Source organism: Podarcis gaigeae (genome assembly GCF_964106915.1).
Source record: "Podarcis gaigeae genome assembly, chromosome: 13".
Lineage (NCBI taxonomy): Eukaryota > Metazoa > Chordata > Lepidosauria > Squamata > Lacertidae > Podarcis > Podarcis gaigeae.
Window position 1 is genome coordinate 30,610,365 of NC_139689.1, and position 27,994 is coordinate 30,638,358.

At 43.2% G+C, this 27,994-nt stretch overlaps 1 protein-coding gene and 1 long non-coding RNA gene across 4 annotated transcripts; one reads left to right on the forward strand and one right to left on the reverse strand.

The window, feature by feature from the left end:
- Positions 1 to 16: 16 nt before the first annotated feature.
- Positions 17 to 27,994, reverse strand: SMARCE1 (SWI/SNF related BAF chromatin remodeling complex subunit E1). Of its 3 annotated transcripts, none has more exons than XM_083708830.1 (11): positions 27,853 to 27,994; positions 26,840 to 26,882; positions 26,110 to 26,153; positions 19,869 to 19,973; positions 15,114 to 15,194; positions 13,962 to 14,093; positions 13,111 to 13,282; positions 10,342 to 10,514; positions 7,416 to 7,517; positions 4,610 to 4,820; positions 17 to 1,795 (listed from the first exon to the last, which is right to left on the reverse strand). In XM_083708830.1, the coding sequence occupies exons 2-11, from the start codon at positions 26,844 to 26,846 to the stop codon at positions 1,584 to 1,586; spliced, it is 1,239 nt and encodes a 412-aa protein (XP_083564956.1). In that variant the 5' UTR covers positions 26,847 to 26,882; positions 27,853 to 27,994; the 3' UTR covers positions 17 to 1,583. The 3 variants fall into 3 exon arrangements, with proteins under 3 accessions (XP_083564956.1, XP_083564955.1, XP_083564957.1); XM_083708829.1 differs by having other exon boundaries at positions 19,806 to 19,973; XM_083708831.1 differs by lacking the exon at positions 19,869 to 19,973.
- Positions 8,393 to 12,346, forward strand: LOC310829886. Its single transcript, XR_014557407.1, has 3 exons — positions 8,393 to 9,625; positions 11,122 to 11,225; positions 11,816 to 12,346. It is a non-coding gene; the product is annotated as an uncharacterized lncRNA (long non-coding RNA).

A 27,994-nucleotide genomic window follows, 5' to 3' on the forward strand; every position in this document is an offset into this window, starting at 1 on the left:
TACAGACCGCTACCACTTTTCCATTTTCTTAAAACATGTTTTAGTTTATTACGTGAAAAACCATTTAAAACAGAACAAAGAGAGTTGTTTGAAAAACAAAACAAAACAAAACCCACCATAAATCCTTAAACCAACAAGGGATTAGGAGACACTCACAAAAAGACTGGCGTTGCCTTCCCTTAAAGTTACTAATTTATTTTTTAATCCTCTGAGAAGACGTCTGTGGAGGGCAACCCTGAAGCAGAATTCTCAGACAGACAGCGTTTAACAAGGAAAACAAATAACTTGGTGGTGCTGTAAGGGATCCTAAGAGCTCGCTGCAACTCCAAAGAGAGCTGTTTGACGTGAATTTCTTGCATGGTGCCGTGGTAGCACAGCGCAGTGTGGGAGGGGAAACGCTCTGACAAGCTTCAAACAACTGCCTTGGATTGTGTTCCACTACCGCCTTTGCATCAAATCGTTCTCAGGAAAGGGATCAAGGAGCATCAAAATGGCGGTGATGGGAACCCCCCAGGATCCCACATTGCTCCATAAAGCTGCAAGACTTAATGAAGCTGTATAATGCAGTTGCATTTTCAGTGGTAATGGTCTTAATCACCATGTGCCTGGGGAGAAACTGCATTCTGGTTAAAGGCCTTTCTCACATTTCAGACTTCTGAAATATTACAATTTTTCTCTGCTCCCCCCCAGCGCTGGAAAGTCAGATTTTCTTTTACAGACAATGAAAAAGGGGGACGTTAAGAGCAAAGAAGGTGTCCTGCGATTGTAGCTCTTATACAGATCTTTCCATGCTATTTTCATGCAAAGTTGTATAAGGATTTCCCTAACAAGTTCTTAAAAAAATAAAATAAAACTAGTTTAAAACTATGAGGTGTGTGGTGTGTTTTTTAAAAGTGTTTTGGGTAGAAAGGAAATAAAACATGAAGGGGTTTAAAAAATAAGCTCAGAAATGCAGTTTTGTGGAACAGGAAACTTCCTTTCTTCACAAAAACGAATGGCAATTTAATTTTGCAGGAAGAAAGTTTTTCTTTTCACTGATAACCAATTTTTAATTATATCTGAAAGGAATGGAAATCTGGAGTATCAGTTCCACACACAATTTTAAATAATGTGAAAGAGGGAGAGTGAATTTGGCAGAATCTATAACTTAATAAGCTGATTCGAGGGTTGCCAAGTCTTCAACTGAGAACAAAGGGATTATTCAGATATGTGGATGCTTCTCTAAAACACTCTATAACTTTTCCCTGGAAAGAGGGCATAAGGAAAATTTAAAAAACCAAATCATAGAGTAAAATTGCTTCCTTGAGAGAGAAGAGTGATGCTGCTGTTGTGGATTATGATGCAGCTGAATGCAAGCTGTGATCTGCTTCTGTGCCAACTGATCGCTCTAAAGCCATTCGTGACCCTTGGATATCTGATGTCACAAAAAGTTAAAATGCCCAGTAACCATTTGGTGGTGACCAACATACAAAACATGAAACGATACCAAGAGGAACCTACATACCACCTCTTTTCTTTCCCATGCTGTTAATCTTTTGTTTTTGTTTTTAAAAAAGGGAGATGCATGAAAAGTAGCTAAAAATTTATTCTTTCTTTTCACTGTCTTCCGGAACCACCGGGTCAGCTGGCGGTTCTTCGACCATGGCGCTGTTGCTTTCGGAACCAGTGTTGCTGTCGCTCGTTCCTTCCTCCGCCATGCTTTCAACTCCTTCCTGGCCGCTCTCCTTGTCTTCCGGAGTGGATATCCCTTCACCGTTTTGCTGGCTCTCAATGGTTTCTTCCGCAGGAGGCTCCTCTGCCATAGAAACAAGTTTGTCAGTGAGATTTCCCCTCCTTTGAATTTAGAAAGCTTTTCAGGCAGAACAATAGGCGTCCAAACAATGCATGGTGTGCCCAGAAAGAAAAGAAAACAAAGCAATCCTGTCTTGAGAGTTGCTATTCGTAAGATGGGTATTGTTTGTAGATTCTTGGGGCAATTGTTGGCTTGTAGAGCCTAGGTTGTATAACAACCAAATCTATACAAAGGGGAATTAATATTCGGTAATTTGGTAGACTGGTTACTTATCACAGGGATATGGCTCAGTAATCATATTAAACACAGTACAGAAATTCAGAAATTGTTTTAATTGCAGTTTCCCCAAATCCTCCACCTTAAATTCCACCAGCATTGTTTGAAACCTCCCTAGCTGGCCTGCTACATGAACTCTAACTTCCCTTTACTGAAAATGTGCAGCCACCTCTCCAACCATTGGCCGGACTGCTATGATGTCATGGAATGAGCATTCTGAAGGCTAAGATCTGCCAGTACAGGGGCTTAGGGGCAGAAAGGGCTGTGAATTGTTGTTGGAAAGATGTGGGGGGAAAGGTGAGGAGGCATCACTATAGCCATGGTAATCAACTGCTGGGCTGAGCTTGAGAGTGTGTAGTACAATGGGGAACAGATTCAAGGAAGTCCAATTCCACACAAAAGCTTTCCCTTACTGACATATTTCTTTGGGATGTGTTGGCACAGCCTAGTTCCTGCCTTCCTTATGCCCCAAATTAAGCTGTGAGCACAATCAGGATGGCGGAGAGGGAGAAGTGCTTTCGTGGTCTGCACAAAAAGGGGCAATCCCTACCAACACCACCCCTCCTAGCTCCAAGGAATAATAATAATAATAATAATTTATACCCCACCCATCTGGCTGGGTTTCCTCAACAATTCTGGCTGCAGGCCCTGCTGCCTGGCTGCATAACCCTTCAAACTGTATCAGAGTTATTATTCATATTCTTATTTAAATAACTTTTTTATTAGGCTTTATAAATAAGGATCACAGATATAATGAATGATACAAATAAACAGACCAAGTCTCATGGCATTTGTGTATCACAAAAGGAGCATAATAAATTTGTGGTGATATCTACAGCATATGGTTAATTATGAGTGGTCAATGTGTAAGTTCCTGGTTTGTGAAGGGGTTTAAGAAAAACAATAAAAAGGGGGAAACGGGACAGAATAGAATTAACATTCAATTAACATCACATACCCAAACGCCTAATCAGGAGTCCTGGTGATTGTGCTTAGATTAAGAATGAGCAAGTCATTTTCCCTCTTATGTTACCAATGAAACAATATAACTGAGTTATGGTGTTGACCTTTAAAGCCCTAAACGGCCTCGGCCGAGTATACCTGAAGGAGCATCTCCACCCCCATCGTTCTGCCCGGACGCTGAGGTCCAGCGCCGAGGGCCTTCTGGCGGTTCCTTCATTGCGAGAAGCAAAGCTACAGGGAACCAGGCAGAGGGCCTTCTCGGTAGTGGCGCCCGCCCTGTGGAACGCCCTCCCATCAGATGTCAAAGCGATAAACAACTACCTGACATTCAGAAGACATCTTAAGGCAGCCCTGTTCAGGGAAGTTTTTAACGTGTGATATTTTACTGTATTTTTTGTTTGGCTGTGGGAGGCCCAGCTAGATGGGCGGGGTATAAATAATAAATTATTATTATTATTATTATGAGCAATGATGAAAGGAGCAGGCCTACTATTTCCCCATAGACTTCTCCGGAGTTCATTCTTTCAGTCTTGGTAGCTCGGTTGGTAGAACATGAGACCCTTAATCTCAGGGCCGTGGATTCAAGCCCCATGTTGGGCAAAAGATCCCTGCATTACAGGGGTTTAGACTAGATGACTCTTGCGGCCCCTTCCAACTCCCCAATTCTATGATGCTAGGGTCTGGGGGGCTCTGCACTCTCTCCCAACAAGGAAAGCATGTAAGGAAATGCACTTTCTCTATTCTATTCTTCACTGAGAGCTTTGTTTCCCCCTGGCTGTGGGGTGGAGTGGGAACTAGTTGTTACAAAGCCTCAACACCTACTAAGAGAAAAGGGCCCCTCAGAGGCAAACTTGTTTTCCATTGAACCATCAGCTGCTGGACCCAGAGGCATAAATCAAGGAAGAACTCCCGCTCTGGGCACCTCTACTTCAAGGCTCTTACCCAGCCTGACTGCACAAAGTTTGGGAAAGTTCTTCCTCTTTTTTCTCACAGAAGAGACCTTGTTTGAATTAAAGTCTGGCTGTATCATAAATGGCGACTAAAGACAAGCCCTGGTTATTAAGTCAATGCAGAGTTCAGTCTTCTTCACATCTGCATCACCAGACATGGCTGTAACTTGTTCCCGCAGTGATGTGCGAGACGTGAAAAAGGGGAAGCCACTGGTTGATGGGGGAGCCTATTAAAACTCAACTGTGCTACTCGATACAGTGGTACCTCGGGTTAAGAACTTAATTCGTTCTGGAGGTCCTTTCTTAACCTGAAACTGTTCTTAACCTGAGGTACCACTTTAGCTAATGGGGCCTCTCGCTGCCGCCGTGCGATTTCTGTTCTCATCCTGAGGTAAAGTTCTTAACCCGAGGTACTATTTCTGGGTTAGTGGAGTCTGTAACCTGAAGTGTGTGTAACCTGAAGTGCCTGTAACCCGAGGTACCACTGTACAGACTCCAGATCCTTTAAGAAAAGGCTCAGTTTAAAACATCAGCCCTTCTTCCGACCTCGGCTACATGCCCCCCTCATGCACCACTGCTGCTTCAAGGGAAGCCCCCCCCCCCCCCCCCGGGCTTGCCACACGATTACCTGCTTCCATCGGAGTGCTCCCCTCCTCTTTCTTCTCCTCTGCCTTGCTGGCTGCTTGCTCCTCCTCGGCGCTTGTGCTGTTCTGATTGCGCTCGGCTTGCTCCGCGGCCTCCTTCTCCCTCTCCTCCTGCCGCTTGCGGGCCTGCTCCTCGGCCTGAGCGATTTCGGCCGCTATCTTCTCCATGTCCACCTCCACCTTCAGGCTGCACAGCTGGATGTGAGGAAGAGGGAAAAATCACGTGTCACTTTTAAAATCCAGGTTCTCTCATCACCTTGGGGCTGCAGGCCCAAGTCCTGTCCCCACTATGACGTCACTAGGCAGCCTTAGGCATGGCATTTTCTCCCAACTTCAGTCTCCCCTCCCTCCGACATACAATAAGGGAATAATACATACAGCAGAAATATGATGCACAATATGTATGAATAAATCACACTGTAGGTGTGATTCATATACACTATCTTAAATAGATATTTTAGCACAGAATCAAAGCCCAAATCCAACATTTGAGGCAACTGCAAGCCATCTGTGCTGGCAAAGCTCAGAAACTATTATTCCTAAGAACCAACAAGCTTTGTGTGTTTCAGTTGTAGCTTACAAAAAAAACCTTTAAAATTATTTTGAACTAGTCCAATCTATCACTGCTTGGTTCCGGTTGTGGGGATATTTCAGGCTCACATCTTTATTTCAACAGGATTGGTAAGATTCCTGTTGGAAAGTGCTGGGACCACATTATAGATTAATTCACCCTCAAAAAATCCTGTGGGGCTTGGTGAGGCAGCACAGCCAGCGATGCATTCACAGCCACAGCATTCGCACCAGCCAGGGAAGAAGGTATGGGGAGAGAGGCAGGAAAATGTCCCCCTTCACGAGTCAGCTCCTAGGCTGGAACAGCAAAGCATCCCAGGTTGGCCCTGTGGCTGCCATGTGATGGCAGGAGGGTCTACACAGGAGCCAGCAGTTCCCTCCCGCAAAATCACATTTCAGGGATTTCTGTTGGCTACTGCTGGCCAAGATGCCACCGCCAGCAGTTTCTGCTTGCCTGCTGTTTGGGCAGGAGCACTGGGACACTTCTGACCAGCAGGGCTCCCCCGCCTATGGTGGAGCTCCAGCAGAGCCACACAGGGCAGAGGGACACCTCCGCTCCATTCAAAGCCCCTCTGGTACAGAAGACTGTGTGTCTCTGTGTGGATTGCTTCACTCGCATACCAGAGACAAAAAGCTGACTGTTGTAGCCATTGCCTTTTTTCTGGGGGGGGATGCATACCCCTAAACATTTTGTGAATCTGAGTTTGGCCTCATTGAGGGGCAGTATTTCAAGAGGAGTAGGAAAATGAGAGTACCCCTAAACATTTTTTTTGGGGGGGGGGAAAGCACTGGTTGTAGCCACGGTTTACTATAAAAACACTGACTGTGTCAGGTTTTGAAGATTTTCTTACCCATAAATGGTTCTGTTTGTGGAACAGATTTTACACACGCCCGTCTGACACATCAAGCTGGGATTACGATGGGAGTTTTTATATTTCCGTCACTGCTGTACTTGTGTGGCAAACTGCTTTGTGTGGAAAAGTTGTTTTTTTGGATGCTGTTTTGCATTGTTTTTTTGGATGCTGTCTTTCCAATGAGAATCTGCATTTCACACCTTCAGTTTTCTACAGCATGCTCCAACAGCCAGACTGAAACTCCCTAGACGTTTCCTCTAGAGTTTCAGCTAGTCAGGACGGGTTGCGGTACCGAAATGGAATCACTTCCCTTTGTCAAACAACCATTTCATTAATAAAAGGAACTTGGCCAGCAACAATGAGCATGCAGTTTAGTTTGGGGTGTTATGTGGGCCTAAAGCAAAAACAGTGCTTAAAAAAAATGTTTAGGGGTATTCTAATTTTCCTACTCATCTTGAAACACTGCCCCTCAATGAGGCCAAACTTAGATTCATAAAATGTTTAGGGATATGCATACCCCTGTGTGTCCCCCAGAAAAAAGCACTGAACAAAAGTAAATAGTTACTAAGACAGAAAGCAGTTCTGCTGTTTTGGTCTCAAACATCATGATATAGGAGTCACTGGGAAGCACAGGAGCTGGGTATATTGGAGGTGAGCCTCATGTTCATTCCCCATTGAATATTGTGAGCCTCGTTGAATCTTAAAAGCTGAGATGGGCTTCGTTTTCAGAGAGGTGATTAATATGTCTGGGCGTCAGACTAAGGTGTGTTTGGCTCACATGAGAGAATACTCCCCCACTGACAATATTCCTACACATAGTAAGCTATGAGGTTAGTGAGAAAGGCCACCTGAAACCCAGCATGTTAGTGAGAAGGCTAATCTTCTATTTGAAGGTATATCCAGCAATCTGAGCCTTCTCCACAAACTGCCTTTGGACATGGAGCAAGTTAACCATCTCAGTGAGAGCTGGCTCTTACAAGGAAAGTCTGTGGACTCTTTGGCCTGTATTTATTTTGTCTTGGAACTAGACTACTGGTGCAAGATGCTATTTCCCCATTGCTCCTTCTCAATCTGTGTACTGGGAGGCACAATATTTTGAAAAGGTGAAGCCTTGCTTCAAAGGAAACTAAACCTACCCTAGGGCTGATCTGCAGCAGAAAACAAAGTCTCAGGCTCATTCCCTAGTTTTTCCAGACAAAAGAGCTCATGGAACTGGAGAGACTCAGTAGAACAAAGCGTTAGAAAATTGCAATGACAGAGGATTTCAGCTCTTCCTCCTCTCTGCTTTGGGGAGTCACACATCAGCCCTTGACTGAGAAAGCCTACTAGTCCATGGAACAAGTAGAAAAGCTCTGCAGAACCCTACCCTCTTCAGCTCATTGTTAAAGGATTCTGTACTCTCCAGAAACTTCCTTTTCTTGTCCTGGTGACGTTCTTCTATCTGCAGGAGCTCAGCTTCTAGTTTCCGCTGTGAGTGGAAAATGAGATTAAAAAGTGAGTACATAGCTGTAACACAAACACACGTTAATTCAAATGTTCATGCGAAAGACTGCTATATTTGAGAGCGGGGAATTTGAAGAAAAATATGCAGATCCTCTAGTTTGAAATAAAAGCAGATGATTTCAGAAACAAAAAGAGGCCAACTAATGTGAACCATTTTATTCCCTTGGCAAACACCTCCCAAGAAATCCTTGCCACTCTCTTGCCTGTGGACCATTTCAAACATCGCTCTGCCTGAGACTTGTAAGAATGGTTAGAGCTGAGGCCTCTTCACGGGATCATAATTCTAAAGACCCATATTTGGGATGTGTGTATGTGGGAAGGTTTAAGACTGTAGTATAATCACGTCCTTAATTTCTACTAATAAGGAAGTAAAGTTTATTTTTGGCAGCACACCAGAATGCCTCAAACACTTTACAAACAGGTTATTACGCTCCAGACCCAAGCTTAAAGACATTGCAAATGGCTGTAAAAATGCTAATTTATCTATGCTTTAAAATAAGTCTCTCTCTCTCTCTCTCTCTCTCTCTCTCTCTCTCTCTCTCTCCATACCTCTCCATATGCTTGACTGCTTGAACGCTAAGATCCGTATTTTACAAGTCCTTCTGTTATCAATTGAGTGTGTCCTGGTGACATTTCCATTTGTGTGCCAAGATGGTCCACACACCTGTGAACTCTTTCCCCAAGAGATTTGTCAGCCTGAATGCATTTGGAAGGTGTTAGTTGGGCTGGCTTTTTAGCCACACAGTTCAGAAGGTGCAGTGCTATTTTGAATTTAGTTTTAATATGCACATATGCTGCCTCCTGAAGTATACAAAGGGATTCTCAAGGTGTCCACTGAATATTTTACAAAAACTATACCATTCAGTATTCCATTACTGCATCCACCAAAACTTATTTACATGAATTTATCTTAATGCTGCCAACGTTTTCAGCTGTACACAATTATTTCCCATCTATTCAATAAATGTTTTCCAATCTTCTCTAAACGTATGTTCTTCTTGTTCTCTTATTCTATATGTTAAGTCTGCAAGTTGTGTATATTCTGTCAACTAAAGTTGTCATTCTTCTTTGGTTGGGACCTTGCTTGTTTTCCATTTTTGGGTTAACAAAACATGGGCCGCAGTAGTAGCACAGATAAATAACCTTTTTCGACACCTGGGAATTTCAGTCTGAATTATCCCCAACAGAAAGGACGCTGTTTTTTGAGGGAAAGTATTTTTAAGTATTTTTTTTCAATTCATTATGGATCATTTCCCAATACACTTTTACCCTTTTACAAGTCCACCATATATGAAAGAACATTCCGTCCACCTCTTTGCATCTCCAGCACTTATCTGATTCAGTCCTATACTTCTTAGCAAGCCTACTCAGAGTTAAATACCATCTGCAAATCATTTTCAGGTAGTTCGCCTTCAAAGAATAGCATGCTGTAAACTTCAAGTCACTTTCCCAGAGTTTTCCCCAGAGGTTAAAATCTATTTTGTGTCCTATATCGATTGCCCAGTGTGTCATTGAGGCTCTAACAAGCTTGTCTTTTGTTTCCCAGTCTAATAACATATTATACATTTTAGACAAAAGTTTCTCTTTGTTTTGTAGAAGTTCTTTTTCAAATTGTGAGATTTGGGTCTGAAAAACCATTTCCCCCCCTATCTAATTTAAACATTTCATGTAACTGATGGTATTGCAACCAATCCGTAACTTGGCTTTTTACATTTTCCATTGTTTTCAGTTTAGGTTCCCCACACCCTGTACATACCATTGTTTTTCTATGCTAAATCTTGGAGAAGGAACACTTAGTTCACATATTTAGCAACTCGGGAAACAAACCCTAGCATGCAGAGAAATAGCCTCTAGCAGTTTGCATGCTAATGAAAAGTTGCAACAGCGTTTTTAGAAAGAGTGGCTCCTAGTTTCACCTGGTTCAACAGTTGAATCTCTGTGACAAAGTACAGCATGTACCAGGATATTTAAAGAGGTAGTCCATAACTTTTGTTACATTTTATCTCTCTACAGAAATTGTCTAAAGCACTGAATGTTGGGCCTCCCCCCACAATCGCCCAAAGTCAGAAAGAGGTACGTTCTCTCCCTCTCTCTCTCTCTCTCTCTCTCTCTCTCTCTCTCTGTGTGTGTGTGTGAATCATAGGCTCAGGATATGTGTTCAGCTACCTTCAAGAGACTTGTAGGTTCTCCCCAAGCTGCTTTTTGAAACACATGCATGTTTATAGCAAGATCCGCTCCCTCTGCAAGACACACTTGCAAGAAGCAGCAGCAAGAGATACAAATAACGATACATGAGGTGGAAGAAAAGAAAAGCTAAACAAATCATTCAAGAAAAATAACATCATCTTATATTTTTGCACCATCTTGAAAGAAAGGGGGTGGGGAGCCCATGAATTGTGGATTGGAGGGAGGACTTTTAAAACAAGGACTAGAGTTGAACAGGACTGTAACAAATCAGAAAAAAGTTTGCCAAACGTGTCTCTAAACAGGAGCAGCTGCTGTGCTCAAACCATTTCAGGCCACAGGAAGTCCAATATTATGGATGATTTCAGAGCCCAAGGACAGAACAAAGTGCAGTATTTATAATGAAGAAAATACTGAAGGTATTTCAGATTTTTCTTCCCCACTAGCAGTGCTAGTGACAGGTCTCAACAACGGGGAGATTTTACCTGAATAACAGGTAGATTTCAAAACACTGGGTTGACTGCTGCTGTTATAGGCACAGGTATCACCCGAGCACATGAAAAGCTATTACGTTTATTAAGCATTCTCATATAGCCAAACTTTACCTGGTGAACCATTAAGGACTGGACTTGGCGTTTGAGAACCTGCATCCTTGCCGTGGTGACCACGGATCTGACATCGGGGACGACGCTTTCACTCAGAATCTCACTAATTAAGCGGTGATTTCTCTGGAAACGGGCTGTGGCAGTGTGCTTCATAGAAAACCCGTCGTCATAATCTGAAACAAAAATGTATGCAGTAGTTACGTTATAGAAGATACCAGGGCAGTTGGCAGTTTCACCACTGCGTAGCTTCACAGGCAACACTGGCTAAGTAACTCTGGGTTGTATCTAATGTCAAGTCCTACTCACAAGCAGACTCACTGTAGTAATGGGAATGACTATCTTAGGTTGCTTATCTCAATGGCTGTACCTAGAGTAGGACTAAGATTGGATACAACCTCTTGAAGTGTACAGCTTTCTGTTCACTCTATTCCTTTCTGTCACTTCACTATCCCTCCCAAGAATCTCCAAGTTTCCTGAAATCTTGAAGCTTGGCTTTGTGGAATGCTCTCCCCAAGAAGGCCCGCCTGGTGCCTTTGTTAACATATCTTTAGGCACCAGGCAAAAACATTCCTCTTCTCCTAGGCCTTTGGCCAATTCAACAATCCATGGCCTTTTAAACTGTGTGTGACTCTTACGCTGTCCAACGAGTTCAGGACTGAACTGTTATTTCAACAGTAGACAACCCAGCTCGTGCCTTTAGCCACCACGACCTACAAGCTCTCAAACTCAATGTTTCCTGTTCTAAGTGTCACTAGATGCAGGTTCTTTTTTCTCATACAGAAGCCGCAGAGGGATTCACAATTAGAGGAAGCCAACTACACTGCACTCTGAAGCACATTTAGTCAGAAGAAAACCTCGCTGTGCTCCACAAGGCTTTCTGCCATGTTAGTATGCGAAGTATTGCAACCTTGAAAGAGCGAAGAGGACAACCTGTAGGAAGATCTAGCCTGGGGTTGGACAGCCTGTGGCCCTCTAGCCAGCGTGGCCAATGGTCAGGATGATAAGAGGACCCTATTCTACCTCTACATTAAAGAGTCTCTTCCCTAGCTTATGTTTGTTTATGAAAGCGATCATGATCATCATCATCCTTGGCTGCTACGTAGAGTGAGAAAGGAACCAAACTGTGCTTCACAGATGGGTGGAGCACTGGCCTTCTTTTTGTAGAGGAATGTATATGTGCCATCAGTGAAGGAAACAGGAAGGTGGCTTTTTGATTTGTTTGCTTTTCTGCAGAAGCACAGCAAGCCCTCGCCCTGTCATCTTTCCCAGCACAAGTCATTACTTAAACTGAATGGCAAACTTGCTGCCACCCACCCGTCCTCCCCTAGCCAGAACCATCTACAAACAAACAAAAGAATGCCAGAGACAGTCAAGCACCAAAGGGCTTTTTAAAATTTTTGCTTTGAAGAGGGGGAGGATAAATACCGGCTATGGGTTTGGCCTCATATCTAAACAACACTTTATTTTTGGATAGGTTTCACCGAGGAGCCACCCTGAATTTCTAGCCCATCCCTTCCAGCCAATGAGTTCAGACTGATAAAAACGTTGGACGTCTGACAGCAGCAAGGCTAGCACTTAGTCTGGCCCAAGAAATAAAATGATTGCGCACTCAATATGATGCCTCACCCCATGCTTAATTTCTGCCATGACAAGTAGGAGAGTGAAGCTTATTTGTAATTCTTATTATGTCTCCTTAGACCCCCATCCCTGCAAATCCTAAGTGTGTGAGGGCTTACTGTGGTCTCATGAAAGGCATTCTGCACAGGTTTGTGTGTTCTCTGTTACCCTCACCCCAAGTTGGAAGGCTGAATCCTGGCAAATGCAGGTTCCAGGGATAGGATAAGAGTGAGATGCTTATTATTTCTCTCTCTCTCTCTCTCTCTCTCTCTCTCTCTCTCACACACACACACACACACACACACACACACACACACAGAGCAAGACAAGGTGTTGCAATGTGAGAGCTGGAAAAATCCATGTTCCCCTGCAACTGAAGAGTTAGAGAGCTAGGATGACTTGATCCTATTCAGCCACAACAGAGCTGTGCAATTGTCACAATAAAGCTCATGATTTGGAAAAGGCACTAAGAAATGGGGACCTGGCCCTTTTCATGCCTTCTGAAGTTAAAAGACCAGACACACAGAGACTGTGCTGGAGATTGTTCCCGTGGGCAGAGAAGAGGGATGCTCCCTCCGATTCCCTGATCTAGGCTCTTTGCTCAGCATCCCTGCAAAAGAATGTGTTTTGATTCTGCCAAGATTAAAGAGCATATATTCAGTATCACTTAATGCAGTGACAATGAGGTCCTCCTTCCGCTGGTTCTCTCACTGCGAGAAGTGAGGTTACAGGGAACCAGGCAGAGGGCCTTCTTGGTAGTGGTGCCCTCCCTGTGGAACGCCCTCCCATCAGATGTCAAGGAAATAAACAACTATCTGAGGGCAGCCCTGTTTAGGGAAGTTTTTAATGTTTGATGTTTTACCGTGTTTTTAATATTCTGTTGCGAGCTGCCCAGAGTGGCTGGGGAAACCCAGCCAGATGGGCGGGGTATAAATAATAAATAATTACTATCGTTAGTATGGATCACCCACCCCCAAGCTGGTGGGGCTGAGTGACAAGAGATTGGGTTTGGGACGAGTAACTGGCCCAAGAGTTCCTGCTAAACAATTATATTGCCAAGCAGCCTTTTGGAGTAAAAAGTTCCAGCTTCCCCACCAACCCCCTTGCCATTCCTTACAGGCAGAAAGCAGCACACCTGCTACTCCTGCTTACCATCTGGGTCTTCGGCGGGCTGGATGCTCATGTAAGGTTCACCCTTCTCCATCCGGGACTGCCTTTGCCGGCTTTCCTCCTCCAGGGCGGCTTCGGCGCGGCTTTTCGCGTTGATGTAGGCAAGGTAAGCAGGTGAGTTATGGTAGGCCTTCATTGACTCGTTGTACTCTATCTATAGTTTTGACAGATACATTTTAAAAATCGCACCCAAAACAGTCTCCCTTGCCCTTGGGGGAATCCTTCTGACTAAAGGCTCCTTGCGGGAAAACAAGGACCAATTTCACGCAAATCAAGGGGTGGACAACATCTCAGGGCAGCTTTACTGAGGTTCAACTGCTCTCCTCTGCAAAGGTCTCACAGCCAGAGGCAGGGCAGGGTGTCATCTAAACATTTCGGTGCGCGTCCATATATAATGAACAGCAAAGGGAATACAGGAGGAGTGTGGTGCTGGGAGGAACTGGAAGAGGGAAATCTCATTAAACTGTGTTTTATTTCCAGGTGCCTTTAGAGTTGTGGGGCAGAGAGGGACGGCACACAACCTTGACTCAGGTTTAATTGAAGGATCTGGTGTTGTGTTTTCCCCCTGAGTGGGCTCTTTTCAAGCAATCCAAGTATCGTGTTTCTACCATACTTTCCTTAAAGCTCCCGGGAGAGCTGGGCTGGCACAGCAAAGAGTTGATTCAGTTTCCTTCCTCAATAACTCTCTCGTATGTGAGTCTGCTTTATCACCTCCTCCTCCAGAGCTAGTGTCTCTTTCTTTTTTTAAACGATTTTAGCCTCGTGTGTGCACGTGTGAGAGAGAGACGTCCAGTGTCATTTGGGGGAGAGAGAGAGGGATATCTTCCGTGTACCTTTTCTGCTTCATATTCATTTAAGTACTCTTGCTTCTCTTCATCAGTGAGGTCTCGCCACATCCCTCCAATGATCTTCCCAATTTCCCATAACTTCAAGTCAGGATTGGACGCCTTCACTTGGTCCCAGACCTTAATAAAAACATCTGTAGTAAAGCTCCAGCTAACTGAATACTTATAAAATTAAACACATCTATTTTGTTGTTGTTAATATCACTACCATGACTAGGGTCTTTTCTGAGAACTATCATCACAATGCAAGGCTACATTAAGACAGGGTTTGTTTGTTTTTTTGCTATGCTATGTCCACTGTTTGATTATTTCTCTGGGGCAGGAAGTCAAGAGTTACGACGTTTATCCACTGCCTGGTTTAATTCTCAGCTGCACAGCATCTTTTCCGCCAGTCTTGCCCTTAAATCCTGCATTACGTTTCTTCTCTTTTTGTCTTAAGTGAGGCCGCTGGATGAAACAGGTGTTGCTGTGGATTTTTTTTTTTTAAACCAGAGATGGGAAGGCCGGTAACACAGTCGTCCTCCTGGCTCAGTGACTCCTCGATAACGGATTGGATCAGGCGCTGTCCTAGGTACTCATTTTAATCAGGAAAAAGCTCACATTTTTAAAAGGGGGAAGAGAAAATGGCGCTGCACCCTCTTTTTTAAAAGAAAAGAATTTTTTTTAAAAAAGAAAAAAACACACACACAACTTTTCAAAAAAGCAAAGTAGGTCCTATTGTCACTACTGCAAAGTCCAGCTATCGAGCTGCACCAATCCTGGATACTTTTAAAACAGAAAAGTATGTGAACAAGTCACCAGATGCATCCTTGTTAGCAGAGGGGGGTGGCAGCAGTTTTAAGCATTGTCTAAATATTCAATTAAATGAAGCTCTTCATTTGTCCCCCGAAAGTACGGTGGCCAAGTTTTGTCCTGTAGCGAAACTAACTCCCCACCCGCTCCATTTGCATGGTTCGCTATTGCCTTCACTGTGAAAAGAGAAGACAAACTGCATTCTTAAGTTTTCCCTTAAGGAAAGAAAACAACAACAACACACTTTCAAGCACACTTTTAAGAACCACCATGAAATACGTTAAGCACGAGGCTAACGTGGTTTTGAGGACTGCTTACTGAAATTAAGACCAAGTGTTCTGTACCCACCTTCCTGCTGTACCTCATGTAGGGCATGAGTGGCTTATCTGGAGGCTTAGGGGGTTTGGGGATTGTGATACCCGATGATGCCTAGAGAAGAACCAAATAAAATCCACTGGTTATCTTATCTCAAACATTTGCAAACCGCCAAGACAGGCATTTGCCAAGAGACGTACACAGGTAAGTGAGACACAGGTGCAGGCAACATTATTAGCTCTCATCAGAAGGGTTATATTTTCCAGCACCCTGGGTCGGGCATACTTTCCGACAGCACCTGTGATGAATTTGTCAGTACAGAGATTTCTAAATGAAAGAGTAGCAGATTTTCTCTACTTGTAACAGTGGCTTCAAAAGTCCGTTTTCACTTTCTAATGAGAGCAGCTGTTAACTCTACCAGCACTAAATACCTGAGGCTGCATCCACCTGCCTCACCCCAGCACTGGAATTAAGCACATCCCTTTTGTAGCCTCTACACCCACAGCTCTATGGGGATTTGACTACTGCTAACTTCCAACAGTTTGTTGGCATTGTTTCATGTTGTGAAATATGCTGCTCTCCTATAATCCGCCTGTAACGCATAGCAGAGTATAGGTGATGCTGTGTTTGACAGGACCTTTCTAGACAGCTATGATTGTTTAGGCAGGCATGGCCAAACTTGGCCCTCCGGCTGTTTTGGGACTACAATTCCCATCATCCCTAACCACTGGTCCTGTTAGCTAGGGATGATGGGAGGTGTAGTCCCAAAACAGCTAGAGGGCCAAATTTGGCCATGCCTGGTTTAGGGGAATGGTAGTCACTGCTCCAAATCCTGGGCATGCCCAATTTTGACTTCTTTTAGGCTGGCTTCTTGGGGATAGTGGGATTTTACAGTGGTAGCTTCCTTAGATCTACCCCCACCCCGAACCACAGCCCAGCAGGGCATTAGGGACACTTGCTGCCATAGGCACCGTAGCAAACCAGTGGTCAAGTTCAGGGGTGAATGCAACCTCAATGCTAAAGAAAAGAGACAGGTAACTTTAGGAAGAGGCGAGAGAACAGAACTGAAGTAGTATGGATATTCTTTCACTCAAGGCCTTCTCAGGTTATACTTATTCCATTAAGGCAGGCTAAGGGTGGGGAGAACCCAGAAAACGTATCATAACAAGAACTCTGCAAGGTTGGCTCCCTCAACCTGTACACCACATGAATCCGAATTTCACTGTCGGAGTCCAAATTAGACTGTGAGTTCCAGGAGGGACCTTTGTCTTCCTTAAAGGTACAAACCGCCAAGCACCTTGCCTGCACTCAATAAGAAAGAAAAAGAAAGACACTAAAACAAATAGGTGTTATTGGCTGGCAGCTACACAGTGCCTTCCTTTTTATGATTTATTTTCTCGTTTCCAAAATACATTATTTGCACAAATACAACCTCTCATCCATCCAAGACAAGCTGACACTTCATTTGCATTATCTATAGTTTGCCAGAAGGATATAACTCCTCAGTCTTAACACAATTTCCATTAAAAGCCTTGGCTTCCATACTTCTGCTGAAATGAGTGCAGCATATTTGTTATATATATATTTTTTTAAAAACCCAAAACCAAATTTATATACTACTTGGCTATAGCAAAATCTCTAAGTGGTTTACAAACCATGGCTATGGTCCAGTGTTCTGTGTTAATGTGGGGACTGAATACCAACTATATTAAATGGACCCCAAGGGAAGTTGCAAGAGTCAAATTCCCCACACTATTTCTGATAGTGTGATAACTCTGGACAATGGATTTCTACCATAATAAACTATCATGTTCCCACATCTGGCAATTGCTTACAGTGCCAGAAGCTCTGACTTGTACCACCATCTCCATGGGCTTCTTGTTCATTTCAATGGAAGAAACAGATCAGCACACACAGTTTCTCAGCTCGCGTGGATCTCCTCTTTCCATAGCAATTAACGGGGCAGCCTGCATGAACAAGATTCCACCTGCACCTTGCAGCCCATATAGCTGTCCTGGAACTGCAGTGTTTAAGATGAAGGCATATACATACAGATAAGTCTCTGCATGGATTTTAGTTTTAGAGCAGTAAGGTCAATCTCGCAGAATGTGGCAGGACCACTAAGCCTGAGGTAAAGCATGTGTGGCAAGCTTGCAAGATCAGATCTCTAGCATTCCAGAAGCGCTTTGATTTTTTGTTTTGTTTTGTTTTGATGCAAGAAAAAACCCTAGGCTTTGCTCCTGCTCATATTTATGAAATGCTTTGAACCAGTTCATATATTGCTTCCCCTGAAATATCTATATCTATATATATAAGTTTTTGAGGTATATGCATTAGCAACTGTATACAGATACATGCACACACATAACAATGGGCCTGAAAACATTCAGTGAATTAATTTAATGCTTATAAATCAATAGGTGTTTTTTTTAAAGACCACATATATTGAAATATACACGGCAGAGAAAGGTGTAAATGCTCATGACATATATACAATGGAAATCTGTGAAACATAAAAACCTGTTTTAATCTGAACTTAAATTCAGATTTTAAAAGTCTTTGGGGATAAGATTTTTAAATGATGAATGGACAAAAACTGTGTTTGGGAGAAACACACACAGACACCTTATGATGATCTTAGAAATGTAAGAAATCCTTCCTTTGAAATGAAGGGCCATCAATTCCCCGCCATCGTATTGTGTGCCTTCTGTATCGCTTTGCCACATTGATCTACTTCTGATCTGAGCACCGAGGGCCAAAAGAGGGCTCTCTTCAACTTATCAAATGAGTGTTGTGTTGAGCTGCGGATGAACTCCAAAAGGGACATGAGAGTCCCTTGAGAGTTGCACACTTCGGTTTTGGGGCTGCTAGGGGCAGGCTGTGACAGCAGCTACTATGCAATTCTGCCTTGCTCAGCTCAGTATCATCCAGATTCTTTGGATTACACCACCCCTGGCCATGCTGTCCATAGCCAATGGGAGCTGCAGTCCAAAACATCTGGAGAGAACCATACTGGGGATAGCTGATGTGCTACCTTGTTTGACTGTCCAACGTGGGTGAACACTGTTCTAACACTTACTACAGTTATCGGTTACTAGCAAATTACAGAAGAGCAACTGCATTTTATTAATTTGCTAGCTAACTTACAAAATGCTTTTTCAAGGTATATTACACATGCTCCTGGAGGGGCATGAGAGCCACTTCCTTATAGCGTTATTCCCGCCCACCCCCGTTCCTGTGCAGAAGCAGGCAGGGAATGCATGAAATGGGCCAGGAGTGAGATTATTTCCCAGACCTATGTTGCTCAGCTGGGAGTACTACCATCAAGGGGAAAGGAAGCATGCAATTAAGTCTGGCCTGTATTGACCCGTTACTGCCCCATTATCAGGGGGGAAAGCATGGGAAAGAAGATCTCACAATGATGCGGTCACCACTGGCAGGTCACTGTGATGCCGTCTACAGCAGCCAGATGACATGAGTTAAGACAGCCTAGGTGCTAACAGGTTATTATGGAGCATTCTCCACCAGCAATGCTTACAGGTTGTTTCTTTCTGAGCCCAATTCAAGGTGCTCGTGGTGCTGCTTACAGCCCTAAATGACTCAGGCCCCAAATACCTGAAACTGCCTCCTTCTCTACAGACCCCCCTGGGTGTTAAGATTGGCAGGGGAGCCCCATTGGTTATTCCCCCCCTCAAAGCTCAGGGGGTGGCAGCCCAGGAAGGAGCATTTTCTATGGCAGCTGCTAAAAAGTGCATCTGGCATTTTCATTATACTGTACAGTTGTTGTCGAATGAAGATGCACCTCTTTACACTGGCTTTTGGCACCAAAGCTGTGTATTTTTAGGGCCAGTTTATGTCTATATTGTTTCTAAACATTGCTTTTGTGCCAGGACATTAGGCTGAAGGGCAAGTAATATATATTGATAATAAGAGTAAAAATAATGAATGTCCTTTGGCAGCAGATAGGAAGCAAACGGAATCCGTTCCGGAGGTCTGTTTGACTTCCGAAACATTTGATAACCAAGATGCGGCTTCTGATTGGCTGCAGGAAGCTCCTGCAGCCAATCGGAAGCCACGTAAGCTGTGACAGATGTTCAGGTTCCAAAGAACATTAGCAAACTGGAACACTCACTTCTGGGTTTGCAGCCTTCGGGAGTCAAAACGTTAGACTCGCAAGGCGTTTGGGATCCAAGGTACTAATGTAGCTCTAAAACAATTTTCTGCAAATTTGGAAAAGGTCCACCCATCTGAGGAAGTAGGCTGTAGCTTCAGTAACATTTCTGCCAAGTTAAGTCTTGAAGATGCTGAAGCACGTCCACCTTTTAAGTGAACTGTTCTTCTGGAACTCAAAAGGCTGATTCCCTTGTGCATGTCTATCACTTGCTTCCTTCTCCCTTGGTGCCCCGGCAAGGCAATGTGTGAGCTGCCTCCATGGAAACCACAGTCAAGAGGTGCTGGGAGTGGTGCCTGATCTGCGATAACAGTTTCACCCATATGTGATGCTCCACTTATCAATGGGCATACACGTGAACTCACCCCATTTTGTTGTATGCTTTACAAATAGAAGGCCATTATGTAAAACGTGCACAGTGAAAAAAAAGAAAGGAAAAAAAGAGGAAGACTAGGGAGAGAGGGAAAGAAACCACAAGTTATTGTTGTTCATGTTTCATATTTGAAAAATGAAAATAAAAAAGTGGTATCAGCTAAGATTCAGAAGAACCTAACTCTAAAGCCATTTCTGGTCACTTCCTGTTGTTTGCCGGATGACGTAATAGTTGATTCTCCTACCGTGGCCCGGCTGTTGGTGCCCGGGTTCCCTCCCAGCCTGTAGTTGTTGTAGGCCAGATGGCTGTATGGATTGTATCCCACAAACCCCGGTGTGCTGGGCATTTGCTGATGGAAACAAATGAGACAAAAACACGAATGAGAAATGAATCCCAACGAGGAGAACACAGAGAAATGAAAATGGTTTGCAGTACAGCATGCAAAAGCAACCGGAAATTTAAACAAGCATAATGAGGTGTTAACAGCAGCTGGCTCTCTCTCCCTCTCTCAAGAGGGACAGGAAGCCTGAATGAAACCTGTTGAGGAAAGAGGGGTTTCTCTCTTTAAAAAAAGCTTGCCACTGCAGATTCTGCATGGGTGTAACCTCAAAGTTAAAACAACTGCCTAGTTCAGACAACAACCTGGAGCTAGGTTAAGAATGTTGAGAACTTAAAATAAGAAAAGTCACTTTATCTAGAGACAGTCCACATTTATATTGGCCTATTCCGACCTCTTATTCTTAATGGTGACACTGATCATTCATAATGCACGGATATTCTTCACAACTGCGATCAGGGCAGTGCGATGGGGTAACTGAAGACATGCTACAACGATAAACTATAATGTTGTTCACTGCTCCTGCTCCTGCTGCACAGAAAAAGCATTTTGGTTTGTGAAACTCATTCTGATTGTGCAGATAAAATATAACTGACAGAATTTGACAGGATGGGGTATGGTGTGTGAAAACAGTCCAGATCCAAGGATCTGCAGGCATGCACCTCTAGATCGTGATACCCTGGCATCTTTACTTGGTCGCAAGTGGTTGGTAGCCAGGTGCAAAATGCACCTGGCGCCTGGCTAATTTCAAACACTGAAAACAGCAGACCATGGCTTGCTTCATAGCCGGGTCAGAAGAAGGGAACTGCATCATGCAATGAGGAGAGGAAGAATAAAATCCCAAAGCTCCTGGCTGACATAATGTCAAAGCATGATTTGGCTCTGCGTCTGAACCACCCAGTTTGCCACTCATCTGCCCGCCTGGGGGCTAATTGTTATGCTCTGTAGGTGAATGGCAAATTGCATACTTGATTTAAATATACATTCTAAAATAATCAATATAACCTTAGAACTATTACCACCCAACCTGCTGGGCTGGGCTCCAGCCAACCGAAATTTAAACCAACTACCCTTCAGGTGCTTCTGAAGGATGCTGAAGGAAAACTCCCAAGAAAAATGGAGATTCACAGCTCTGATTCATTGCTTATCCAGGTGCTCTTGGGGTACAAAAACCCACACAGAAAACTGGAATACTCAAAGGACATGATACATCATAGGAAAGCATCTAAATATGTTTAGCCAAGTAGAACTAGTCCTTTATATGGGTGCTCAGTGCACCAATATTTTCTTAAGCCGTTTGTATTTTCAAAATTAGTTCACGGTTCAAACTTCAGTATTTCTTTTGGATCTTTAGATTCAACCAAATAAGACTATAGGTTGCATGTTAACAGTTACTGTATTTTTTGCTCTATAAGACTCACTTTTCCCCTCCTAAAAAGTAAGGGGAAATGTGTGTGCGTCTTATGGAGCGAATGCAGGCTGTGCAGCTATCCCAGAAGCCAGAACAGCAAGAGGGATTGCTGCTTTCACTGCGCAGTGATCCCTCTTGCTGTTCTGGCTTCTGAGATTCAGAATATTTTTTTTTCTTGTTTTCCTCCTCCAAAAACTAGGTGTCTTGTGGTCTGATGCGTCTTATAGAGCGAAAAATACGGTATCTAAAATACAAGTTAACCCCCCCCCCCAAATGAATGAATATTTAATGGCAGCTGAAAATCCCATAGCTGAAATAGAAATTGTTGAAGCTGCGCCACAAAATAAATTAAAATGAATTCTTTTTTTTTGGGGGGGGGGAGGTGTTTCCATGGTGTCAAAAACATCCAGGAAGGCATTCCAAAGTCAGAGCACTGCCACCGAAAAAGCCCTCGCCCTCGTATTCACCTGCCACACCTCACTTTTCAATGTTTATCTAGCTCTAGCAGGGTGCTAGGAGCTGTACAGGATAGAAAAAATTGACATGGTGCAAGTACATGGAAACACCCCATAATAGGTTGCCCAGTTATGTTGCTAGATGGTTGACTAAATGAAACATACCTAACTCATTAGTACTTAAATGTCTTTATTGCTGGCTCATTTCTGAGCGTAATTCAGAGTGCTTCTGTTAACCTTTAAAGTCCTATACAGCCTGAAAGCTGTTAAGTATAAGGAGGGCTGCTTAGTCTCGCACAAACCTGTCTCTATGGTTAAGTCCTCTGTTGAGGCCCTTCTCTGGGTGCCTCTCCTGCAGTTTAAGTGAGTAGCAACTAAAGAAAGGGCCTTGGAACGCTCTCCCCAGGGAGACTGGCACAAAATTTCACATCCTGCTGGCATCAGGAGACTTTGTTTTATTTGCCCAGGTCTTTCAAAATAGATTTGCTTTCAGGCTGCCAATGTGCTTTTCCTGGTTCTTTATAGTTCTATTATTATCATTTCAAAATATCCCTATAAGCCACCCTGGAGGTTGTGAATCTGGCAGGTGATATATCAAATACTTTAATTAAATAAATGCAATGGGGACTCCAGCCAGCCAGATGTTTCTAGAACGCAGTGGGAGGAAAGCTTACATAGTTACCCTGGTATGAAGTGGGTGACACAAAATTATTTTAAAATTATTGCAGCCCTGAAGAGAAACTGCACAGCCACAATATTTAATCAATGTAATCAGAATTCAGTGCATCGAAAGATCTCAGAGGGCAAGGAACTTTATGTTCAAGTGTGCAAGAGTAGCCAACAGTTGCATGGAAAAGGTCAGGTAGGCCAAAGCTCAGAATGAACCCGGGCTTGCAAGTGAAGTTAAAAATAATAATTATTATTTATTCAGCTACAGTCAAAGCAAGAGGGAGTTCAAGCAAGTAGTAGGTTCCTTGCATGGATCAGGGGAATGTTGTGGACATGGTGTATGAGGGGATGCTCATCATATTTGCAGAAGACACCAAATTGGGAGGAAAAGCCAATGCTACAGAAGACAGAATCAAAATTCAAGATGACCTAAGCAGACCGGAGAACTGGGCCAAAACTAATGCAATTAATTTCAATAGGGACAAATATGAGATTCTATACCTAGGCAGGAAGAACCAGCTGAACAAACAGAACATGTGGGGACACCAGGCTTGCAAGTTGTACAGTACATGTTAAGAGAATCTAGGGGTCTAAGTAGACCTTAAGCTGGACATGAGTAAACAGTGTGATGCAGCAGCAAAAAAAGGTTAATGCTATTCTAGGCTGCATCTACAGAAGTACAGTGGTACCTCACAAGACGAATGCCTCGCAAGACGAAAAATGCGCAAGACGAAAGAGTTTTTTGAGTTGTTCCACAAGACGAATTTCCCTATGGGCTTGCTTCGCAAGACGAAACGTCTTGCGAGTTCTTGCAAGTTTGTTTCCTTTTTCTTAAAGCCGCTAATAGCCGCTAATAGCCGTGCTTCGCAAGACAAAAAAACCGCAAGACGAAGAGACTCGCAGAACGGATTAATTTCGTCTTGCGAGGCACCACTGTATAGAGTCCAGATCAAGAGAAGTAATAAGACCACTCTATTCTGCCTTGGTCAAAACACACTTAGAGAACTGTGTCCAGTTCTAGGCACCACAATTTAAAAATGATATTGACAAACTGCAATGTGTGCAGAGAAGGGTAACCAAGATGATCAAGGGCCTGGAAACCAATCCTTATGAGGAATGGTTGAGAAAGTTTAGCCTGGTAAAGAGAAGACTGAGAGGAGATATCAGAAAAAAACATCAGAAAAAAACTTTCTGACAGTGGAATGGATTCCCTTGGGAAGTGGTGGATTCCTTCCTTGGAGGTTTTAAAGCACAGGTTGACTAACCATCTGCCATGGATGCTTTAGCTGACTGAGATTCTTGCACTGCAGGCGGTTAGAGCAGATGACCCCTGGGGTCCCTTCCAACTCTACACATCTATGATTCTAAGGAAATGTCATTGGCACCCCAGTGCTAAACTCATTCGATGGAAGTAAGTTCTGCACAAATCAGTGAGGCTCCTTTCCATGTAAATGATATAGCTGTTGACGGCTAGATAATACAACTTTTAATAATGGGGGTTCTATTCTGTAGCCTGGTGAATAGGTAGAGTGGACAAAGAATGCTTAAATCATGGTTAAAGAAGGGTACCAGGTTCTCACACAGCACCAATCTATAATTAAAACCAAGTCCAAAAGCCAAGAAGCCGTCAGATTATGGTTTGTTTTGGAGCAAACAAACCATAGTTGAGCTGCTGGGGAGGGCTCCCATATAACAATAAGCCACGATTTAATGAACTATAGCTTAATGAACCATGGTTTAATGTTATGTGCAAACCAGGCCACTACAGTAAGTAATGACCAAATAGATATAAAATGTTTAGCAGCGCCACAGAAAAAGGGGGAAATAGGATCCAGCCAACAGTTCTGTCCACTATACCCAAACCTGGACAATTCTCAGCTCTTGAACCACCCCGATGTTCTGTTTTATTCTGTTCTGGAGAAGGTGAACCATAAATGCAACTAATACCCAAATCATTACTTTGAGACAGTACACTAAGCACATAGTTTGCAGCTTGAATGCACTCCCAAAAGGTGGGCAATAAATATTTTTAATATAGTGGTTTAATAATAAGAGGTTGTTTTCCTTTTTTTTGCAAAAGCAATTTTGCTCATGGCCTTAGTGTTTCTTTAAAAAAGTGATATGCACCAATTACAGACTCCTTTCAGATACCTTTCAGTTGGACCATCAGCATGTAGCAATCTGTGGAAACAGGCATGTTCAAATTGTTTGGGCACCAGAAACAAAATGAGTAGGCTGTGTTCAGGTGAGGTGCAAGGAGGGAGAACACCTACCAAAAAGGTCACTGCATATGTGACAAACGGCCCACAAAAAAATGGAATCAGTGAGTTTTTGCATGAGTAGTGTCTGCAGATGTATAATTGTTTATTTTTCATTATTTTCTGTTACCACACAAAATCCAGATTAAATGGCAAGAGCTATAGGATGGCATTCTGACATGGTGTCAAACATGGTGTGAGTTCTACAATAAATTCCCATCAGGAAGCCCTCCGGCTCTGCAGACAGAACCCAAAGCAGGGAGGCTGAGTTCACATATCACTTGCACTTTGGTTTAGACAAGAAGCTGCACCAAGCCTTGAGTTTGCACACCCACTCCACATAGCTAAGGAGGAGGTTGGGGGCCTTCACTTCTATTTAACCACAGCTTCCTGTGTCATCCAAACCTGTGGTCAATTTGGTTAAAGAAGCCAGTTTCTGAAAACACAATTTGAAGTTGGCTTGTTTTAAGCTAAGTATAGTTAAAAACCATAGACAATGTGACAACTGTAGTAAAGCAAAAGCTTCTTCTCACCTGCACTCAACAATGGTTTAGCATGACATGCCAGCCTGGTCACAAAGTGGAAACCTGAGGCCTCCATTTAATTCTTATCTTCTGCTCTCTAAAGTATGTTGCTTATAGTGTGCCTTCCTTTTCATAGCACACACCACACAGATGTTCTGAACGTGTTTACTCAAAAGGTTAACCTACTCTCTTTCCCTAGAAGTGAAAACCTTGTTGCTGTTCTTTGTGTACCTTACTTCCACCTTCTGCTACTGTATCTAAAAGCTATAACAACATCTCCCCCCTGACCCCATTCCCTGCCAAGGTGTTTATACCTCATTCTATGGGAAAAATTACAATATACAATTAGGGAGATTCACAAATGCCTGTTATCACCACACAGATGCTAATATCTTAGCAGACTTAAAAAACAGAGCTTGAATTTATCCAGGTTTCCAAAAATGTATGGTCACAGCTTTTACTAGGTGCTTTGGAAAGAAGCTATGTGAGATATTACTTGGATTAAAGATGCAACACGAGATTAAAATGTGTACTTTTATAAAAATGAATGCCAAATATTATAGGAAGTAAGCTTGTGTTATAGTCTGGAAACATAGCAAGCAGCAGGCATGAGACCCCAAGTTCTACTTCTTGAAAATGCCAGTTAAAAGCACTCCACAGCCAGGGCTGGCAAAGGATTCTTTGTATGGACTGGAGTCAGAATTTAATCACGCTGTTTGAGAGGAACCATTTGTCTGATTTGGTTTACAGAGCTCTGCAGTATCTTCTCTGCTGAACTAAAATGAAACCAGGCTTTAGTTTACAAAGTAAGAAAAATACTTTCATACTTACGGTTGTGGGGGCTGGGGTGGGTGGTGGGGCATAGGATGGCCTTTCTGTTTTAAAAAAGAAGGGGGGGGGGAGAGAATGACTATGTAGACAAGCTGGAAACCTAGAGACTGCCAGAAAAAATTTCAAGTATCAAATCAAAAGGTGAATAGATGAGGGGGAGGAAAGTCTGTCGTTTAAGAAAATACTTCATATAGGAGCATCCAAGCAGTGGTTTGTAATCTTGTGTTCAGTTCCCAAGAACTCAAAGAAGTGAGTAGAATGAAGAAGTCCAAGTAAATTAAAAGTACAACAGAATTTCTCTGTATTCTTCCCTTCTCCTATTCTAACTGAACAACAAAAGGGTGGCTGATTCAGTTGCTGAAGCAATAACAGACTTTTCATGTGACGGCACATCCAGACTGTCACGATTTTCAGGATTTTGGAAAATTCAGGGTGCACAATTATAGTTGATTTGGAGCTCTTGTGCAAATGAACTTTTTGCCATAAAGACAGTGACAGTAACATACTAAGTACGTAGTTTAAAATTGGGAAGGTTTAGAGCAGACTTTCTCAACTTTGGATCCCCAGGTGCCCCCAGATGTCTGGGGATCCAAGGCTGGGAAAGGCTGGTTTAGAGAGTGCAGATATCATTATCAATGATCCATGGAATGAAATATTGGTGCTATTCTATATGTGGATATGAATTAAATAAGAAAAAACACACATACACACAGACTGCTGCTGAACTTACTTGACATTTTGGTAGAAAAGTGTTCAACCAGCTGACATTAGATCTGAAAAAGAAAAGTAGAACGTCACTATAAATTCTCTCTTGACACATCCCATATAAACAGTTAGACCAATGCAGTCCTCCAACATCTACAACTGAAGCGCATAATTGATATACAGCACTGAACAACAATCATCTATAAACGTCATTGTTTGCAGTACTGAGCTACCTTCTTAAACACAGATAATCCCCTTGTTGTTTCAGAGCAAAGATATGAACCAGTACAGGAAAAGTTTATTTCCCTCCCTCTTTAAACACTACCCACTTGTAGCGACTTCTTTCATGCAGTACCAAAAGAAAAAGTTGAAACCAAATATCGCAAATGGTTTTCCTCTCTAGAGAAGAAAAAACTCTGAATCAAAATGTGCTTGTTTTCTGTAACAAGATCAAAATCTCAGTCATTAATGACAAGAGATTTAGGAGGATGTGTTTGTGTACACACACATATGTACACTCAATGAGGCAAAAATTAGACTCACAAAATGTTTAGGGGTATGAGTACCCCTGAGTCCCCCCCCAAACCCTGATCCTCCTAAATTAATCTGTTATCAATAACGCCCCTGGGAGCTTGAGATTTATATTATATTATATATATAGCTTTCATATATAAGAGAGAGAGAACTTTCTTTTTAAAAATCACGTTATGCCTTTTGTGTTTTTCTGCTGTGAACCGCCCTGTGATCTTCGGACGAAGGGCGTTCTATAAACGCAATAAAATAAATGAATGAACTGAAGTACTGCCAGCTCTGCCTGTCCATCCCCGTAAAAAAAGACGACGACCTGCTGGACACAGCAGGACCTACTTCCGAGTAGGCCTAGTGAGGACTGCGGGGAGGGGGCGCCACCCTCGCAGCGGGTGAGGGAAGGAGGAAAGCTAACGGGCGCGCAGCTTCCTTCCTTCCTTCTCTCTCTCTCTCTCTCTCTCTCTCTCTCTCTCTCAGGCGCCACACCCAGACTGGGCCCCGCAAACTCACCGGCTCCAACACGGGCCTCGGGCCTCGCTCCTTTGTCTCCAACGAGAGGGAAGCGGCGGAAGCAGGGATGGAGAGAGGGGGGGGGGGAAGGCAGCAACTTCCGTTTCCTCTTCAGCACTTTCCACACAAACCTTCCCCTCGC

Excerpts from the sequence above, each read along its gene's own strand:
- SMARCE1 (XM_083708829.1), bottom strand. Across the intron at positions 4,821-7,415 it reads TTAACAATGAGCTGAAGAGG|CTGTGCAGCCTGAAGGTGGA; the intron begins GTAGGGTTCTGC and ends CCTCACATCCAG. Across the intron at positions 1,796-4,609 it reads GAGCACTCCGATGGAAGCAG|AGGAGCCTCCTGCGGAAGAA; the intron begins GTAATCGTGTGG and ends TTTCTATGGCAG.